Source organism: Bufo gargarizans, chromosome 9 (genome assembly GCF_014858855.1).
Source record: "Bufo gargarizans isolate SCDJY-AF-19 chromosome 9, ASM1485885v1, whole genome shotgun sequence".
Taxonomy (NCBI): Eukaryota; Metazoa; Chordata; class Amphibia; order Anura; family Bufonidae; genus Bufo; species Bufo gargarizans.
The window spans coordinates 63,761,227-63,779,068 of record NC_058088.1 but is presented as its reverse complement, the minus strand read 5'-3'; the positions used below and the strand labels follow the sequence as shown (position 1 = coordinate 63,779,068).

The 17,842-nt window shown below is 40.1% G+C and overlaps 1 protein-coding gene across 4 annotated transcripts in view; it reads left to right on the top strand.

Moving 5' to 3' along the window:
- The window catches only part of FGF13 (fibroblast growth factor 13), a 409,233-nt gene extending 403,029 nt beyond the window's left edge, over nt 1-6,204 (top strand). For all 4 annotated transcript variants that reach the window (XM_044268270.1, XM_044268272.1, XM_044268269.1 and 1 more), the window contains 2 exons: nt 2,122-2,320; nt 4,605-6,204. In XM_044268270.1, the coding sequence (XP_044124205.1) occupies nt 2,122-2,320; nt 4,605-4,741 (336 nt within the window). In that variant the 3' untranslated portion in view covers nt 4,742-6,204. The remainder of the gene's footprint in view (nt 1-2,121; nt 2,321-4,604) is intronic.
- Nucleotides 6,205-17,842: the final 11,638 nt, after the last annotated feature.

Below are 17,842 nucleotides of genomic sequence, written 5' to 3'. Positions count from 1 at the left end.
GGCTTTTTCCGTGCACCGCCGTGCTGCGCCGGAGCTCCGCCCCCGTCCCCATTATAGTCAATGGGGACGGAGCGGCGGTCCGCGGGCACGGCGAAATAGCCGCAGGACGGATCCGACATGGTGAACAGCCTGTCGTATCCGTCCTGCCGCAAGTGTGAAAGTAGCCTAATACTCTCTAGTAGAGATACAGTAATAGGTTTTCCCAATGGGTGAGCATCCTATTAAAGAGCCCCATTCATTAGTTAACACAGCACTGGGGTCCAAATTCAGCCAAAATTAGCCAAAATCAGCATCTGCATTTATATGTATCACATTTATTTATTTTTATTTTCGCACTTATATAGCGCTGATATATTCTGCAGCGCTTTACAGACATGAGCATCAAGCTGTCTCCAATGCAAGTTCCCTATCAGTATGTCTTTGGAGTGTGGGAGGAAACCGAAGCACCCGGAGGAAACCCACGCAAACATGGGGAGAACATACAAACTGCATGCAGATGTTGTCCTTGGTCAGAATTCGGACCTAGGACCCCAGCACTGCAAGGCACCAGTTCTAACCACTGGGCCACCGTGCTGCCCATTTTGCAGCTCAAACATTTTAAGCAAACACATACACAAAATGCCGTAGCCCGAAATTCACAACAAGTGTGACAAATGTGATTGTTTTCCATTTCATACAAAATATCTTTTTTTAATTCATGGCTTTAATTTTTGCAAACTATTAATGTTTCTACTACATCTGTTGCTCTCAGAAACAATATTTAAATCAAGAGAGATTGTAGAAGTGAAGTCAGTGAAAAGTGGGCACAAGAAGTATCAGTTGCCTCCAGGTTGCTGTTGTGTATCACTGCCACTGACATTTGTGGCTGCCACATAAAGGGCAGCCTTTCATTACAATGACTGCAAGCATCATATTTGCATTTATATGATACAATACATTCTAGGAATTCATAGGATTGTCACAATCCGTTTCTGTTACCGTGCTATAAGAATGTCTGTTTTGTGGTCCCAGGACAAGATCAAGGTCATTCAAGGCCCAGTTTAACAATTGTTGAGAGTCCCCTTGCCAGTTGCAGTGTCCCATAATGTCTGGAAATGTCCGACATTCACATTAGATACTTGTCTGGACATCCAACTGATGTCAGCAAGATCTCAGAGCAATGTAATGTATATACAGTAAGCTTACTTCTACTGTCACCAATTGACGGAAACAAGATTCAGGAAATGTTAAATGCACAATATGTTCTTGGCAATAAGCATTGCAAGATCTATTTACTGCCGTTTATCCCTGTCTCCTTAAAGGGGTTGTCCACTAAAAATATTCTGCAGTTTTCAAACCAGCACCTGGATCTGGATAATTTAGTAATTGCAAGAATTTAAATATTTAGTATAGCCACTGAGTTATTCAATAAAATCTATCTGTATAGCGCCATCTGCTGTTTATTATTTCTCTTCTTTCTCTGTCCACCTGGCTGAAGTGGACGCACATGCTCAGTTCCATCCTTTTGAGCTGTGATAGGCAGAGGGCTGCAGAAGAAAGGGCACGGCCTTTGAGCTGCAGCAGAATAAACACGTCCGCTGAGCTGCAGGCTTGGTATAAATCTTGCAGAGCAATTGTAACAATGAATGGGGAGATCTCTGGATCCATGTGAGGTACAGGGCTGGTCCTAGCTTTGTTAGAAAGAGGGTGCCATGTACTATATGATGTCTGATTTTCATTTTTACATTAATTATGGGATAACCCCTGCAAGCCAGTAAACATGCATGCTCATCCACTGAATTTCTTCAGCAAAAGCTGACGATATGAAACCTTCTACATAGCTGAAGACATTCAAATAATTTCAAGTGTTCTAGCAGGAAAGGACTGGAACTTGGGTGGCGGAGACCCTTTAAATTCTGTCCCGTGTAAGCTTAATTTAATCCCTTCTCTGGAAGAACAATGAGAAGTCCCACATTGTGACTGATCTGTTTCAAATTAATAATGTATCATGATTCTTATTTAATATTCTTTGCAATTATTCTTCGTGTAAAAATAGAGCCTCACTGTTCATTGAGCATGTACTGTATGTTTGATTGTACTGTACTGGCTGAATCCTTCAAGAGATATATCCTTTCTTTACAGGAACATTTTACACCTGAATGCAAATTCAAAGAGTCCGTTTTTGAAAACTATTATGTGACGTACTCATCAATGATCTACAGACAGCAGCAATCAGGAAGGAGCTGGTTTTTGGGTCTCAACAAGGAGGGTGAAATTATGAAAGGAAACCATGTAAAGAAAAACAAGCCTGCAGCACACTTTCTCCCAAAACCTCTAAAAGGTAAAATATTAGCGCTCTGCGTTTCATCAAATAGTGGTTACGTGGCAAAAATGACTGCAACATTTTATTATTACCTCTTTACTGTGTTTTAGGCAAACAAATTTTAAAAAAAACTATATGTGGTAGAAATAAACATGAACATAAAAGAAAATAAGCAAATAGAAGAAGATAGAAGGAAGACAGTTATATTTTGTTTCCCTAAGGGCTTAACATTCAGATAATTAAACAATAAATGCCAAAGAACATCAGGGGGGGGGGGGGGTAATCAATAATACAAACTGAAGGTTAGAAGTACCAAAAGATGATTAATCATAAGGAGTAATTATTGTCTTTCTCTAAAGTCTGCAACTTTAATGAGCAGGTTCTTTAAAGGGACACTGACAGCATTTTTAATCACATAATTACGACCAGTGATGGTCAGTTCGCAGTGTTTGCCAGTGAACACATGCGGGCTGCCATCTTTAGTAAGGTAGACTCACCCGTGCATCGCTGATAACAACCTCTGTGTGAATATTTATAAAAATTGGGTGGATGGTTTTCTAGATATCATTTTTTGAAGTCACTACACATATAATACATCTTATTCTTTGGACTTGGGGCATGGCAAACAGTCTTACTTAACTTTTTCACTCCAACATTGCGGCCAAAGAGAGTAGTGGCTCAATTAGAGCATCACACATAACACGAATCAATGCAATGCTGTTCTGGAGACATCATTATTTAGGTCTATTAAGAGAGCAATAGAGATATCATACTGTTATCCCAGTTCTACACCCACTAGTATCATGAGGATTACCCTACAGAACTTCCCCTCACAGAGCAGTAAGATGGCATTGAATTTCCTATTTTTATAGGAGGTCTTATCATTTGTGCTGACTGGCATATTTAATTTTGTTTGCATTCTCTAACCATGCAGACACATAGCCTTGCATAGGTGTTGTACACAATGGCGATAATCATTGTGCCTTGGTAATTCATATAGTATATGTCTCTGTTCAATACTGTTAATAAAGTGTAACATTTAGGGTATAATCTCCCTGCAAAGCTTTCATTTACTAATCTAACAGGTCTCTTAGCTCCATGTACCTCTTCCCTTATTTATTTCATTTTTTGCCCCATTCATTTATTCACTTATCTTTCCTTTATTTATTCCATCCCCCAGTTCTCTTTCAGGCCTCTGTATGAATTATAGTGTAACACAATAGCAATAAGAGAAGAACGAGAGGCAGCATCCATAATTGCACTGGTGAAAACAAGCTGTGGTCTTTTAATCTATAATATAGCAATCCAAGTACATACAATGTTTTGGCTACAATTAAACAGGTTGTCCAGGTTCAGAGCTGAACCCAGCTATATCCCGATTTTCACCCCGCCAGCCCCCCTGATGTGAGCATTGGAGTATTTCATGCTCCGATGCTTTCCCTTTTCCAGCGCTGTATTGTGCAGGGTACGTTTTTGTTTTGTTTACATTGGCACACTGCTAGGCGGAGACTTCTGCCCAGCAGGGTTCCCGGTGACATCACTTGAGCTGATGGACGGGCTTTAGAGCCGCCTTAGCCATTTTACAAGCTAGGGCAGCGCTAAAGCCCGCCCATTAGTGCCGGTGACATCACCGGGCTCACTGCTAGGAGAGCCTATGGAGAGCTTGGTGTCACCGGATATCCCAAAAATGCATTTTCCCTGCATGATTTAGAGCAGGGCAAAGGAGATCATAGGAGCATGAAATGCTCCGATTCTCATATCAGGGGGCCAGAGGGGTGAAGATGAGGATATGTCTGGGTTTTGAGCTGACCACTTTAAGCCTTTATCAAGCTTGATGAACCATGCTTGATGAAGGCTTAATTCTAGCTCACATGTTGCATGTACTTAGATTGCCATTTTATAGATTAAAAAACCACAGCTTGTTTTCACGATGGCAAATATGGGTGCTGCCTCTCCTTTTTCTGTTTTTGGATTTTATGAGGGGCTATTGTAGACTTAGCTCCTGTTGGGGTGTGCACCCACCCTCTTTTATGAATTTTAAAAGTGGTGCTGTCTTGCTCTATTCTTTTCTTAACACCTTAGCAGTTAGCTCTGAGACAGGTAGTGATGTCATTTGATTTGAAAATGCTTATAAGATGACATCATTGGGAGTGGTTGATGACATAACATAAGAAAATATCTATAATCATGATATCACATGATGGTCTATCTGATACAGAAGTCACATCTTGTTTGTCGTTGATCTTGTGTTAAGTAGTTTCTTTCAAACAATTTCATAATATTTTCCTTTTTTTTTTATTAGTGGCCATGTACAAAGAACCTTCTCTTCACGATCTCACAGAATTTTCCAGATCTGGAAGCGGCACACCAACCAAAAGTAGAAGTGTTTCAGGAGTACTAAATGGGGGCAAATCTATGAGTCAGAATGAGTCAACGTAGCCAGCTGCAGGCAAGACAAAGGCTACGGTACACACAGTAATGGAAACTTACCTCTGGATGCTGTTGAATTCTTACTAGCAGTCTTTCATCCAAATATTCAGTTTTTTCAGGACAAGCACCGAACTTGGATAGGTCACTCACGTCAACCATTAGATCTCTTGGTTTTCAATGGATTCCCTCATTTTAGAATGTGCTTTTTGCATCTCAGAAGGCATCGGGATAGCCAGCAAAACATACAGTGGAATAAGCCATTGAGAGGACATACGCTGCTCTCTGGTTATGTCCCATATGGTTTGTGGAATGAGAAACCCTTCACAGAACTGAATGCTAATAAGAATTTTGCTTTCCAAACAAGAATAAAAGACCACTTTTGCTCTTTAAAGAAAATTTTACTGCTTCTATGTTTTATAGGGGGAAAGCATACAAAACATAAAACCTGTTGTTTATTGGCTTACAGTTTTATATATAAGCTTGATTTATGTACATGTATTCATTTGGAGAAGTGCATCACTTTGATTTCTGAACACAGCTTCCCAAATTGGTCCGGTTCCTCCCCGCTGGATCTCGTTGCCAAAATCAGGTCGATTCTGAGGTGACCCCCTCAGGCTCAAGTAAACAGTGTTCCTGTAGCTTATCACATGCTAAACTATTTTTTTATATACAGTATCTTTGTAGTAGTCATTCATGTAGACACAGAAACGTGTTGTCAACCACAAGCCGTGGAATCCCACATTATGGATTCTACCATCCACCTATGTAATTTTCTCTTAATTCCATTTTTCGTGTATGATGTTATATAAATGTTGTGGCTTTTTTTTTTCTATCAAAACCCTGTGGAATTAAGGTGCCGACTTTTATTAAAAAAAAAATGTCTTATATGTTAGTGTCCTTTTTTTTTTTCTCTCTACCTAAGGCATATGTACGTAAGTATCATAGATAAGGAGACATTTTGGAAAGGCTGTGTCTACACAACAGGTATCCGTGCCTGCTATTTAATCCAAATGTTGAAGATATATTATGTTTTCCAAATAGGTAATTAAATCTGTTGCATGGGCAGAAAAAGGATTGGAGTCAAGGTGCATGATATGTTTGATTTTGTGCATTAGAAAACTTTCATTTTTTGTTCCCCAAAAATATCTTAATCTGAACATAATGTTTCCGATCTTAAACACATTGTTGATTTGTTGTATGCACAAAAGTGAGCTGAATTCATCATTTTTTATTATTTCTAAGAATAAAAAATATAAATATCTTTTATTTTCTTTCTTTTCTTTTACGTTAACCCCCAATATTCTCAGTTGATTCTAAATTAAAAGCAGGCTATGCATTATTACTGTCTACATGTTCAGTCATTACATTGTCTTTGAAGTTGAATGATATCATGCATTTTATTTTTAATAGGACCCTGTTTGCATCAAAGCAGACTGTGCACTTGTAAAATAAATATGTTTCCTTCAACTAAATATGTGTGGCATTTTCTTTTGTTGTTTGCTATGCACAGTAAGACAGATTGAAGTCAAATATTTAAGGCATTTGGGGAAATACTGTACATTGAATCAGTGGCATCAATGCATCATGTTTTACATAATTTCCCATGATAACAATTTTTTATGAAAATGCACAGTTATGTATTATTATTATTATTACTATTATTAGATTTATTGTCTAGGTACAATGGGGGAGACGGACATTTACTTATGACCTCCTTTTCTCATGATAGTCTTAGTAAAAGCCCAGCTGGAGGAAGAGCGGACTAATTTATTAAGAGGTGCACACCTCTTAGGGCGTTGATTGCATTGGCATTATTGCTTTCCGTTATAGGTTCTGTTATAACAGGAATTTTAGGCTGGAAAGCAAAACAGAAGTCTTTAAGAGGCATTCCGTTTTGCTATGTCCTAATACATGTCTATGGGAACATATGACGGAAAAAAAATATACTGTTTACAGGACTATTTTTTCCGTCATGTATAAAGGAATCAAATGGAACTGCTATGTGTCCCCATGGACATGTATTAGGACAGAGAAAAACAGAGTTATAACAGAACCTATAACTGAATGTCATATCGCCAAGGTGAACCCACCCTTAAAGGGGTTGTGTCACTCCAGCAAATTAGATTTATCATGTAGACAAAGTGAATACAAGGCACTTACTAATGTAGTGTGATTGTCCATATTGTTACCTTTGCTGTCTGGATTAATTTTTCCATCACATTATACACTGCTCGTATTCAGGGGTTACGACCACTCCAATCCAGCAGCGGTGGCCGTTCTTCTTAAGAAAAAAGCGCCAGCCTCTCTGGTGGCCAGTACTGTGTGGAACGTGCATAGGCACACATGCGCAGCGACTTCTGTCCTGGCCACCTCGTCTTTGCACTGCAGCGTTGACAGTAACCCCTGGAAAGGAGCAGTGTATAATACGATGGAAAAATTTATCAAGCCAGCAAAACAGGAAATATGGATAATCACAGTACATTAGTAAGTGCCTTGTATTAACTTTCTCTACATGATAAATGCCATTTGCTGAAGTGAGACGACCCCTTTAAAAAAAATTGTCAAATCTTCCAGAATAGAAATCGTCTCCAGCCAAGAGCTGGAGTAGATTTGTGGGGTAATGTTTTCTGATGCACATGGTGTTAAAGGAGTCAGCCCATGGCGCTCCAAAGATTCACAACCTCCCTCCTGCACTCCTCCCACATTTTGGAAAAGTGGCGCAAGTTTTGTAAAAAGTTAAAAAGTCTCAATTTTTCTGTAAAAAAACCACTTCCAACAAATTTTTTGACTTTTATACACCAGAAAACTGGCAAAGAGTGAATGGCCACCAATGCATTCTGCAGCACTTGCACACTGATATTTCCACTTACCTAAAGCCTGTATTAAACTGCCCGATTGTTTGACAGATAATCGCCCTAGTAATCCAAATCTGTTGACATGTTAAAAAAGTATTATTTGCAGGCAGAAGATTGTGGTATCTACGATAATCTGCTGCCACCAGACCACTATACAGCATGGCTGCGAGCGATGACATAGCGATTGCTCCTCCCCATGCTGCAGTGAAGATCGCTGCATGTAATAGCAGCAGTCTCCTCCGGTAGCGAGCAGATGATTGCCGGGAGGAAACGCTTCCCTCCCGACAATTGTCTGCCACATCGGGCTGACTTACAGCCTTTAGTCACTGTTTTTACTGGAACTCACATCCTAATCTCCCTGAATACCTGCACTCATCAGACAGCAGACTAGCAGTGCTTCAAGAGATGGACAATAAAGACTAGAACAAGATATACAGTAAGTGATACCTCCAGAAAATCAGGGTCTCTGTCATTAGTTTATGCTACCCTCAAATCGAGCAATATTAGCCTGGTGACAGATTCCTTTGCATATGACTATGCATGTCACATTAAATGGTTGTCATCTGCCATCTTTCACACATCAATGGGAATGAATGAATGCCCTGATTCATCAAATTTGTCTAAGGGGGCATTTAATTTATGATGAGACGTAGGCCTTGTCATAAATTTCATGGCACCGCTGGCTGTCTAAATGAAAGCTATCGAAGTTTGGAGCGCTGTAGATTTGTAGATGTAGATACTTGTGCCAGCTTCTGGTATAAATAATGATGAATGTGCCAGGGCCACGGCCCAAGCCACTTCCCACCTTCGCCGCATCCACTTTTCATAAACTTGGAAATGGCAGAGTATAGTGCCATTTACGACAAAAAGTTGCAAAAAGAGATGTAGTGAGAATGATACATTTCCCCCTTAATCTTCTAGTCTAGACAGAAGATCCAGCCATTTTAGGTGAAGTTTGGATAAGTTGCATTGATCTAAAGGATGCTGGTCCAGGGGTTGACCCTTCACAAAGGCAACCCTGGAGTTTCGATATCAAATTGTTCCAGGGTGACCATTGCATAGTTCATAACTCTTATGGAATACCTGTGTGCTTCAACACAAATAAAAAATACATAAATAAAAGTGAAGTAAAAGAAACACAAAACTAACACAGGATAATGAAGAATTTACATAAAACATGATAGATAAGTAACTGCTGTTTGCTGGATGATCATTTTCTATATTGAGGATAGGAGTGTTCTTAAGTCCCTGTGCAGTACATTAGGTGTAAAGTACTAATACAATGGAGCCACTGTCTCTAGAAGTACAAAGGAGCAGCTCATCCTGACACATATAGATATTACAATACATGTTAAAGAGGAGGAGAGCAGTACAGTATGTGTAGTACAGAGATGTATACGTAGCCCACCTACATAGCAGTACAGTACCTTCAATAGGGTAGATAATAGTACAGCAGGTGTCAGACAGGCAAAGAGCAATGCAGTGCAAGTACATGTAGAATAGGTAGATAGTTGTACAATACATGTATGATAGATAGCAGTAATTACATGCAGAACAGGTACAGATGGGACCTTCCTTACATTTCCTCTTGGCTGGACATGCCCTCATACGGTATGTGTGTCACCAGAAAGACAGCTTTTTAAGAAAAATTAACAATAAACACAATATCCTGATATTGTGTCACAAGATCTCTACACTGTATTTGTTAAACGGCAGCCACCCAGTGGTTATGTTGTGTTATGTTTGCTAGCATATTAGATAATGTATAGAGCTGGTTTAATGACAAATTGGAAGTCTTATCCAAAGTGGAGCTAAGATAAGGGTGGACACATATGCAGATAAGAGCTGAGGGAAAAAGGAAAACAAAGAGGTGCTCCATAGTGTAAAATTGTAATAATATGGAATATGGAAAATGAAATCCACTCACCAAATAGAGTTGGGTATGAACCGTCACAACTCAGTGAAGAGTGCGTATTAGATGAAACACTTGTGACCTGTTGCACCTCGATACCGAAGCCAGCTTTGGATTCCTGTTTTAAAATGTTTTTAAAGCCCAACTTCACCGAAGTCTCGCAACAGGTCTCCGTACAGCATTAAACCAAATTTTAGGAACAAATCGACTTCAGATCTTGGATCCGATGCTCAATTCGCTCACCCCTAAACCCAATTAGTATCCACTTTTTACTGTGTTAATTAACACAATTATTAACACTGAAGTGGACAGTATACCATATATATATCTATATATATATATATATATATATATATATACAGTACAGACCAAAAGTTTGGACACACCTTCTCATTCAAAGAGTTTTCTTTATTTTCATGACTATGAAAATTGTAGATTCACACTGAAGGCATCAAAACTATGAATTAACACATGTGGAATTATATACATAACAATAAAGTGTGAAACAACTGAAAATATGTCATATTCTAGGTTCTTCAAAGTAGCCATCTTTTGCTTTGATTACTGCTTTGCACACTCTTGGCATTCTCTTGATGAGCTTCAAGAGGTAGTCACCTGAAATGGTTTTCACTTCACAGGTGTGCCCTGTCAGGTTTAATAAGTGGGATTTCTTGCCTTATAAATGGGGTTGGGACCATCAGTCGCGTTGTGGAGAAGTCAGGTGGATACACAGCTAATAGTCCTACTGAATAGACTGTTAGAATTTGTATTATGGCAAGAAAAAAGTAAAGAAAAAGAAGTGGCCATCATTACTTTAAGAAATGAAGGTCAGTCAGTCAGAAAAATTGGGAAAACTTTGAAAGTGTCCCCAAGTGCAGTCACAAAAACCATCAAGCGCTACAAAGAAACTGGCTCACATGCGGACCGCCCCAGGAAAGGAAGACCAAGAGTCACCTCTGCTGCAGAGGATAAGTTCATCCAAGTCACCAGCCTCAGAAATCGCAGGTTAACAGCAGCTCAGATTAGAGACCAGATCGATGCCAAACAGAGTTCTAGCAGTAGACACATCTCTAGAACAACTGTTAAGAGGAGACTGTGTGAATCAGGCCTTCACGGTAGAATATCTGCTAGGAAACCACTGCTAAGGACAGGCAACAAGCAGAAGAGACTTGTTTGGGCTAAAGAACACAAGGAATGGACATTAGACCAGTGGAAATCTGTGCTTTGGTCTGATGAGAAAAACACAGAAATATAGTGGCAAATCTGGGGGAGCTGCTCAACCCCTAACACTGTAGCGTGTTTTTCATTGGGGGAGCAGCCCCACCAATATATTGACTTTTGCCAATATATTCCTGTCAGGAAGATATCGGAGCCCACATGCACCACGTCACGGCTCTCAGCATGGCATGGGGTCCTACCGACATCCTCCACCGTATGCAAAATATTTTTTGCTGGGGATAGTCGTTTGCTGCGGTCCACATGCGGTGGGGCTGCTCCCCCAATGAAAAACACGCTACAGTGTTAGGGGTTGAGCAGCTCCCCCAGATTTGCCACTATATTTCTGTGTTTTTGTCTTGTTTTATATGTAGTGTATGTGCCTTTACCTGGCATTTAAACACTCTCCTTTGCACCTGGTAGCCTCCATCACATGGTCTGATATGGGTGTGGCTTACAGTCTGGCTTTGTTCACATTGCACTAGTTGTCCTGCTAGGCGGTTGTGTGGAAGCTTGGCTGTGAGCTGGATTACATCACCTTCAGACCTTGTTCACACCATAGGTAGCGTAGTGGTAGGACCCCTTGCCATGCTGAGAGCCGTGACGTGGTGCATGTGGGCTCCGATATCTTCCTGACAGGAATATATTGGCAAAAGTCTCAGCTTTTAATATCTGCATTTATGACTAGCCAGTATAGTCAGTGGCATATCTGTTTGGTGCATTTTTTCTGTGATTTAAGCTTTGGTCTGATGAGTCCAAATTTTAGATCTTTGGTTCCAACCACCGTGTCTTTGTGCAACTCAGAAAAGGTGAACGGATGACTCTACATGCCTGGTTCCCACCGTGAAGCATGGAGGAGGAGGTGTGATGGTGTGGGGGTGCTATGCTGATGACACTGTTGGGGATGTATTCAAAATTGAAGGTATACTGAACCAGCATGGCTACCACAGCATCTTGCAGCGGCATGCTATTCCATCTGGTTTGCGTTTAGTGGGACCATCATTTATTTTTCAACAGGACAATGGCCCCAAACACACCTCCAGGCTGTGTAAGGGCTATTTGACCATGAAGGAGAGTGATGGGGTGCTGGCCTCCACAGTCACCGGACCTGAACCCAATCGAGATGGTTTGGGGGTGAGCTGGACCGCAGAGTGAAGGCAAAAGGGCCAACAAGTGCTAAGCATCTCTGGGAACTCCTTCAAGACTGTTGGAAGACCATTTCAGGTGACTACCTCTTGAAGCTCATCAAGAGAATGCCAAGAGTGTGCAAAGGAGTAATCAAAGCAAAAGGTGGCTACTTTGAAGAACCTAGACTATGACATATTTTCAGTTGTTTCACACTTTTTTTGTTATGTATATAATTCCACATGTGTTAATTCCTAGTTTTGATGCCTTCAGTGTGAATGTACAATTTTTATAGTCATGAAAATAACGAAAAAACTCTTTGAATGAGAAGGTGTGTCCAAACTTTTGGTCTGTACTGTATATGCACATGGGAAGGAATAATGCAAGTCACCAGTACATATGAAATGGTAAAACACTGGGTAACACTTACATTGAAAAGGATTTAGGAATTTTAGTGAACAGCAAACTAAGCTGTTGAAACCAGAGTCAGGAGGCTGCTGCCAAGGCCAATAAGATAATGGGTTGCATAAAAAGGGGCATAGATGCTTGTGATGAGAACATAGTCCTGCCACTTTACTAATCACTAGTCAGACCACACATAGGGCAACTAAAGTAATACATAGTATGGGTGGACTTCAGGACCATTCTGCCACAGTTTTATGGAGGTTTTTTTACACTATTTTCTATATTTTATGTATAGTTTTTTTTTTTTGCATTCTAATACAGAAAATAAATAAATACTTTTGAAAAACTATTTTTTCCTTTGCATTGCCATATTCTGACCCCCATATTTATGTGTACGGAGGGCTCGTTTTGAGGGCTAATTTTTTGTGGGACAATCTATACTTCACGTATACCACTTTGGGGTGTATATAACTTTTTGATCACTTTTTATTACATTTTCTGTGGTGGTGGAGGGACAAAAAAAATGTTAATTAGCATTTTTTTTCTGTTTTATCATTTGCCATATGGGATAAATAATTTTTATATTTTAATAGTATGGGTGCTTTGACACGCGGTGATGCCAGTGAAATTTATGTTTTTGGTATTTTAACTTTGGGGAAACAGGAGATTTGAATTTTTATATTTTTCAAATTTTTTAAAATTTTTTCTATTTTACACTTTTTAATACCTACCCTGTGGAACTATAGCAAGAAATCATTAGATTGCTTTTCTCATAGACTCTAATGCATTAGCATTGAAGTCTATTAGAATTGCACTAAGTTCCTATAGGGGCCTTCCACAGGCAGGCTCTGAATAGGGATTAGTGTGCGGCAGCCCCGTATCACTACTGAGTACAGGGGCTGCCAGACACTACATCCGGCTGCCCCAATCCTTGCCGGGTAGAGCCAGAGCACAGCTGGGAGCGTGTGCTCTTGATCTTTAACTTCTCAGATGCTATGGTCACATTTGACCACAGCATCTGAGGGGCTAAATGTATACATTCAATGGTATTGTCGATGGAATACATTAGTCCCAGGTGCTTGCTGTTTAACCCTTAGGATACCGGAGGTTTTTTCATTTTTGCGTTTTCATTTTTTTCCCTATCTTCCTCGAGCCATATCTTTTTAATATTTATGTTCACATAGCTGTATGAGGGCTTATTTTTTGTGGGACAATCTTTAGTTTTTATTGATACCATTTTGGAATGTGTTTGAATTTTTTATCACATTTTAATCCAAATGGGGTGGAAATGGAAGAAAATAAGCAATTCCTCCAGCGTTTTACTTTTTTTTTTTTTCACAAGGCGTTCTGTTTGTGGCAAAACTGACCCATGCCATTTATTCTCTGGGTCAGTACAATTACAACGACACCCTATATGTATATATATATTTTTTAATGTCTTAATAATGTAAAAATAAATGTCAACTTTTTACATCACCATATTCTGCACCAAAACTTTTTGGGGAGGCTAATTTTTTGCTGGACAATCTGTAGTTTTTATTAATACCATTTTGGAGTGTGTTTGAATTTTTTATCACATTTTAATAAAAATTTTGGGGTAAGAGAAGCAATGGCAAAAATGGCAAATTGGCCATTTTGACCCTTTTTTTATTTATATTAATATTTTTATGTCGGTTATTTTTATGTACTGGGCATTTTTGGTCGCTGTGATACCCATGATGTTTATATTTATTTTATTTTTTTTGATATTTATTCTTTTATTATACGGAAAGGGGGGTGATTTAAGAGTTTATATTTTATATTAACATTTTAATTTTTTTATTTTTTGTAATGATTTTAAAGCATATATGAGCCTATAAAATAATTTTTTTTAGTTGAGTTTGTTACTGTCTATTGCTCATTTCTCATGTTGGCCTGCCATCTGAAAAATAAGAATTGCAGCATGAATGCTCTGGGTCTTGTCAGGGAGACACAAAACATTCAAAGCAATAACCGACATCCCCATTGGCCGCAGGGGATGTTGGTAACACTCCCGGAAGAGCAGACCAGCAGAGAAACAGCAGAGACCTGCCGACCATGACACCCGATCCACGTGCGAGCGGACGCCATGTGGACACTTTGATACAATGTAAAGTAGTCAGTGTACAGCTTGTATAACAATGTAAATTTGGTGTGCCCTCAAAACAACTCAACACACAGCCATTAATATCTAAACCGCTGGCAACAAATGTGAGTACACCCCTAAGTGAAAATGTCCAAATGGTGCCCAAAGTTTCAATATTTTGTGTGACCACCATTATTTTCCAGCACTGCCTTAACTCTCTTGGGCATAGAGTTCACTAGAGCTTCACAGGTTGCCACTGGAATCCTCTTCCACTCCTCCATGACGACATCACAGAGCTGGTGGATGTTAGAGACCTTGCGCTCCCCCACCTTCCATTTGAATATGCTCCACTGATGCTCAACAGGTTTAGTTCTGGAGACATGTTGGCCAGTCCAGTACCTTTACCCTCAGTTTCTTTAGCAAAACAGTGGTCGTCTTAGAGGGGGCCAGTTTCCAAAAGGAGGAGATCATGCTCTGCTTCAGTATGTCACAGTACATGTTGGCATTCATGGTTCCCTCAATGAACTGCAGCTCCCCCACAGCCGGCAGCACTTATGTAGTCCCAAACCATGGCACTCCCACCTTCATGTTTCACTGTAGGCAAGACACACTTGTCTTTGTATTCCTCACTTGGTTGCTGCCATACATGCTTGATACCATCTACACCAAGTAAGTTTATATTGGTCTCATAAGACCACAGGACATGATTACACTAAACCATGTCCTTAGTCTGCTTGTCTTCAGCAAACTGTTTGTGGGCTTTCTCGTGCATCATCTTTAGAAGAGGCTTCCTTCTGGGAAGCAGACCAATTTTATGCAGTGTCCGGCGTACGTTCTGAGCACTGACAGGCTGACCCCACCCCTTGTGCAGCAATGCTGGTTTTACATGTGCAGATAATCGCTAATGATCGTTCCTACGAATGCTTGTTAGTGATTATCTGGCCATTTATTGGCCAGTGTAAAGGGACCTTTAAGCAAAAGCAGAACTTTATAACTGTTGTGCACTTCTAAAGAAAATGCCAGTCATGACTCATGCCAGAGGCTCTCAGTGCCATACTGTTTCCAAAGTAATTTAATGACCACTTTTTTGGCCTTGTCTCCCACTATCACTTGCTACCTGTGCTACTAACATCAAAACTTGGATTTTGGAATATTATTCATTCAACTTTGTTCAGTAATGGAAAGACTGAATTCAATAGTGGTCTAAATTCAAAAGTCTAAATTCAATAGTAATGTAATGACATTTGAGAGGACCCTTGCAGAGAATTGCATCTTATTTATTAAGAGGTGCACATTTCTTAATAAATGTGGTGCATTTGACATTGTCCGTTGACATTTATTTTTTATGCCTATTGTAAGAATCCATACATTTGAGTCACCAGTTTGATGAGAGCATTCTTCCAACAGCTATGTCTCCTAATACTCTCATATACAGTTTAGATGTTATGGTAGTGGCTCATGGCTGCAAATCTGCTCTCCAAGGCGAGGCTGGGGTACGGTCTTCTGTGCTCCCAAGGGCTCTAACCTATCGTTCTTCCTCTCCCTCTTCCTGGCGGACCTGACGGCCAGGGCAAACTGACTGTTCCTCCTTGCAGGCTATAGCCTTCTTCTTGCAGGCAGTGCTCGTCATTGCATGAAGACAGTGAGCACACGCTTCATCCGGCTCTTAAAGATCCAGTGCATGTGCACCTGAATTTTCTTCTGGTTGCCTGAGCAATAGGTTCTAGTCTGCTGGTATCCTGCCAAAGTACATTTGTCTGACCATGTACCGATTTCTGCCTGTTTTCCGGAAAAGACCATTTGCTGCCTGACCTCTGCCTGATCTCCATTCTGACCTTTAGCTGCCTCCCCCTATCACTAACTGTTTATTGGATCATTTATACTCTGCCTGTCCCGGACTACAGTTTTGCCTAACCCCTTGCTGGTTCATACCAGTGTCTCTTGACCATAATTTGAACAGAGACTAATATAAGAGGTTGCAGCCTGTTGAAAATCCAAATCCCTGTATAATGGCTTAAACAGAGGTTCCACTTAGATAACACCCTTAGTAAAATCTGTTCAAGTGCACAGTAGATTCACATCCACTTCGTAACAATAGCATACAAGCATTTGTATGTTATGTGTGTGGAGAGGGGAAAAAGCCTCCTATGGCACTTGGTTTTCTCTCCAGGAGTTAAAAGATTAGGCAGTTGAAATCCAACCAAAATAATTACCTCCGCCATCACGGAGGGTGAAGGGGGTCAGAAAGCCTCCATACCCATTAGATGGTCCCTTTAAAATCATGGTAATTTTGCAGATCTCAGCTGTGAATTTGTGGTCAGAACATCTACAATAATAGAGGCTTGAATATCTTTTGTAATTAGACCCATAAGTTAGGAGAAAAACATATTGGAATATAGTATTGGAGACTCATTCCCCAAAGGGTTCTAATTTATATTCTGATATTATACATTTTTATTAAGTGGTGTTATTTGGCTGTACTGGATACATATTACATTTGTATTACCATGAGTATTGTATATCTGGGGAACTTATGTGTTGGAATCTTTTATCCTATATGTGGTTTAGTTCTTTGACTTAGGGTGTATATAGTCGTGGCAAAACGTTTTGAGAATGACACAAATATTAGTTTTCACAAAGTTTGCTGCTAAACTGCTTTTAGATCTTTGTTTCAGTTGTTTCTGTGATGTAGTGAAATATAATTACACGCACTTCATACGTTTCAAAGGCTTTTATCGACAATTACATGACATTTATGCAAAGACTCAATATTTGCAGTGTTGGCCCTTCTTTTTCAGGACCTCTGCAATTCGACTAGACATGCTCTCAATCAACTTTTGGGCCAATTCCTGACTGATAGCAACTCATTCTTTCATAATCACTTCTTGGAGTTTGTCAGAATTAGTGGGTTTTTGTTTGTCCACCCGCCTCTTGAGGATTGACCACAAGTTCTCAATGGGATTAAGATCTGGGGAGTTTCCAGGTCATGGACCTAAAATGTCGACGTTTTGGTCCCCGAGCCACTTAGTTATCACTTTTGCCTTATGGCACGGTGCTCCATCGTGCTGGAAAATGCATTGTTCTTCACCAAACTGTTGTTGGATTGTTGGAAGAAGTTGCTGTTGGAGGGTGTTTTGGTACATGGCTGTGTTTTTGGGCAAAATTGTGAGTGAGCCCAATCTCTTGGATAAGAAGCAACCCCACACATGAATTGTTTCAGGATTCCTTACTGTTGGCATGACACAGCATTGATGGTCGCTCTCACCTTTTCTTCTCCGGACAAGCCTTTTTCCTGATGCCCCAAACAATCGGAAAGAGGCTTTATCGGAGAATATGACTTTGCCCCAGTCCTCAGCAGTACATTCACCATATTTTCTGCAGAAGATCAATCTGTCCCTGACGTTTTTTTTGGAGAGAAGTGGCTTCTTTGCTGCCCTTCTTGACACCAGACCATCTTCCAAAAGTCTTCGCCTCACTGTGCGCGCAGATGCGCT